This window comes from Oncorhynchus gorbuscha, unplaced genomic scaffold (genome assembly GCF_021184085.1).
Source record: "Oncorhynchus gorbuscha isolate QuinsamMale2020 ecotype Even-year unplaced genomic scaffold, OgorEven_v1.0 Un_scaffold_2510, whole genome shotgun sequence".
In the NCBI taxonomy this organism is placed as follows: domain Eukaryota; kingdom Metazoa; phylum Chordata; class Actinopteri; order Salmoniformes; family Salmonidae; genus Oncorhynchus; species Oncorhynchus gorbuscha.
Genome location: NW_025747002.1, coordinates 72,275 through 75,203, shown reverse-complemented (window position 1 = coordinate 75,203; position 2,929 = coordinate 72,275). Strand labels below are relative to the sequence as shown.

The 2,929-nt window shown below is 45.5% G+C and overlaps 1 protein-coding gene across 1 annotated transcript; it reads right to left on the bottom strand.

Annotated features, from left to right (window-relative positions):
- Positions 1–589: 589 nt before the first annotated feature.
- LOC124025886 (type I inositol polyphosphate 5-phosphatase 12-like) lies at positions 590–2,386 on the bottom strand. The gene is made up of 3 exons (XM_046339199.1): positions 2,253–2,386; positions 977–1,492; positions 590–692 (listed from the first exon to the last, which is right to left on the bottom strand). The coding sequence occupies exons 1-3, from the start codon at positions 2,384–2,386 to the stop codon at positions 590–592; spliced, it is 753 nt and encodes a 250-aa protein (XP_046195155.1).
- Positions 2,387–2,929: the final 543 nt, after the last annotated feature.

Genomic DNA, 2,929 nt, shown 5'->3' with positions numbered 1-2,929 from the left:
TCTCATCTCCACTGCATTCTCTGGCTCAATAGACAGTATATTATCATTCTGGCTCAATAGACAGTATATTATCATTCTGGCTCAATAGACAGTATATTATCATTCTGGCTCAATAGACAGTATATTATAATTCTGGCTCAATAGACAGTATATTATCATTCTGGCTCAATAGACAGTATATTATCATTCTGGCTCAATAGACAGTATATTATCATTCTGGCTCAATAGACAGTATATTATCATTCTGGCTCAATAGACAGTATATTATCATTCTGGCTCAATAGACAGTATATTATCATTCTGGCTCAATAGACAGTATATTATCATTCTGGCTCAATAGACAGTATATTATCATTCTGGCTCAAAAGTAAAAGTATATTAATCTAGAGTATGAATGAGTGATATAGTATAGTTTGCAGATCCTCCATTGTTGAAAATTACTAATGTGTAACTTGTGTGTGTGTGTGTGTGTGTGTGTGTGTGTGTGTGTGTGTGTGTGTGTGTGTGTGTGTGTGTGTGTGTGTGTGTGTGTGTGTGTGTGTGTGTGTGTGTGTGTGTGTGTGTGTGTGTGTGTGTGTGTGTATAAGGTTCATCTAGGGTTGTGTCTTACCTGAGTCAAGCAGAAGTTTAACAGTTTAAGGGTCTCGAAGACAAAGCCTGGGGTCTTCTCTGGGTCAATGTTTTCCATATTCCTGAAGAACAGAGAGACTCAGATCAAATTGTCACCAATCTTTCTCTGATCTCACTGTTATCTAGCATCAGCTTCTAGCATATTTTTTCTTGTTATCTAGCATCAGCTTCTAGTATATTTTTTTCACATTATCTGGCATGAGCTTTTAGCAGATCTTTTCATGTTTTCTAGCATCAGCTTCTAGCAGATTTGTTCTTGTTATCTAGCATCAGTCATGGGTAGAAATGATGGGCAGAGTCATTCAACAAAGGGTGAACTGAGGGTCATAGAACATATAAGGTCTACCTGCAGACGATAATGAAGAACTTAATAAGCAGCAGGGGGTGCAGGGTGCTGTTGTTACTGTCGCCCCCAGAGAGGTGCAGGGTGCTGTTGTTACTGTCGCCCCCAGAGAGGTGCAGGGTGCTGTTGTTACTGTCGCCCCCAGAGAGGTGCAGGGTGCTGTTGTTACTGTCGCCCCCAGAGAGGTGCAGGGTGCTGTTGTTACTGTCGCCCCCAGAGAGGTGCAGGGTGCTGTTGTTACTGTCGCCCCCAGAGAGGTGCAGGGTGCTGTTGTTACTGTCGCCCCCAGAGAGGTGCAGGGTGCTGTTGTTACTGTCGCCCCCAGAGGGGTGCAGGGTGCTGTTGTTACTGTCGCCCCCAGAGGGGTGCAGAGTGCTGTTGTTACTGTCGCCCCCAGAGAGGAGCAGGGTGCTGTTGTTACTGTCGCCCCCAGAGAGGAGCAGGGTGCTGTTGTTACTGTCGCCCCCAGAGAGGTGAATGGTACTGTGTGATAGCTGGTCACTGAGGAACACCAGTATGCTTGGCACAAGGGGAACCTCCTCGCAATATAGTTCTCCAGCCTGAGAACGTAGGAAAGAGGGAGGGGAAGAGGAAGGGGAGAAGAGGGAAGAGGGAGAAGAAAGGGAGGAGAGGGGAGAGAAAGAGAAAGGGGAGCGGAAGAGGGAAGAGGAAGGGGAGCAGGAAGGGGAAGGTAGAGGAGAGTGGTTAGGGGAGAATAGGTGGTGGAGAGGAGCGGAGAGGGAAGAGGAAAGAGAAAGGGGAGCGGGAAGAGGGAAGAGGAAGGGGAGCAGGAAGGGGAAGAGGAAGAGGAGAGTGGTTAGAGGAGAATAGGTGGTGAGAGGGAGGCGGAGAGGGGAAGAGGAAAGGGAGAGAGAGGAGAGAGAAAAAGAAGAAGAGATGAGAGAGAGAAAGGGATGGTGCTGTTTTACTACTTACAGGGCAAAAAGTATTTAGTCAGCCACTCAATTGTGCAAGTTCTCCCACTTAAAAGAGTGAGAGGCCTGTAATTTCATCATAGGTACACTTCAACTATGAGAGACAAAATGAGGAAAATAAATCCAGAAAAATCACATTATAGGATTTTTTATGAATTTATTTGCAAATTATGGTGGAAAATAATTATTTAAATAAAATAAGTATCTTATTTTCCACCATACCCTGTGACCAGCGCCCTGAGGTTTCCCCTTGTTACAGATCTAGGATCTGCTCAAACGAAGTACCGGGAATAGATTGCAATTTGGGACGAAGGAAATACATTTGAGCCAATCAGTCAACTCACCTGCGAGGCTCCAGTGACTGCACATCAACAAGCTTCTCAAAGGAAGCCACAAAAGCCTCTCCAGCCACTGCTGCAGGCAGCCCCTCATCTTTCTGCAGGAGGGGAAGAGAGACAGAGGATGAGTCTCCAGTCATACTGGCACAAGTCTGATCTGGGTGATGTGATTGATGCTTCTCGGTACAACACCAAGGGAAATCCCTGGCAACATTTGTTGCATGGCAATAACATTTTCTGATTCTGAAGTCACACGTGCAGAACTAGTAAACACAACATGGGAAAAGCACAGTGCACGTGGACCAGTACACGGCACAGTGCACGGACCAGTACACGGCACAGTGCACGTGGACCAGTACACGTTAACATTCCGTTTAAAGGACTGTACCCTGTGGTTGATGTTTTCTGATCACCGTGCGAACAGGTTGTCCTTATGCAGTGTGTTACACTCAGACTCTAAACAACAACCAGCGGGGGCTGACGTCTCTTGTGTTTGCAACAGGAAGTTACAGCAACCTTACGAAAGTGATGGCACATTCAGGAGCATATGAGATAATGTATGCAAGCCTTTTTCTAAATAGTAGAGGCCTATGGCTGAAAAACACCACCACGAAAGTAACAAGCTACGCAATTCTTTAGAGGCCAAATAAATAAAACATTGGTTAAGTGATGTACATGATTTA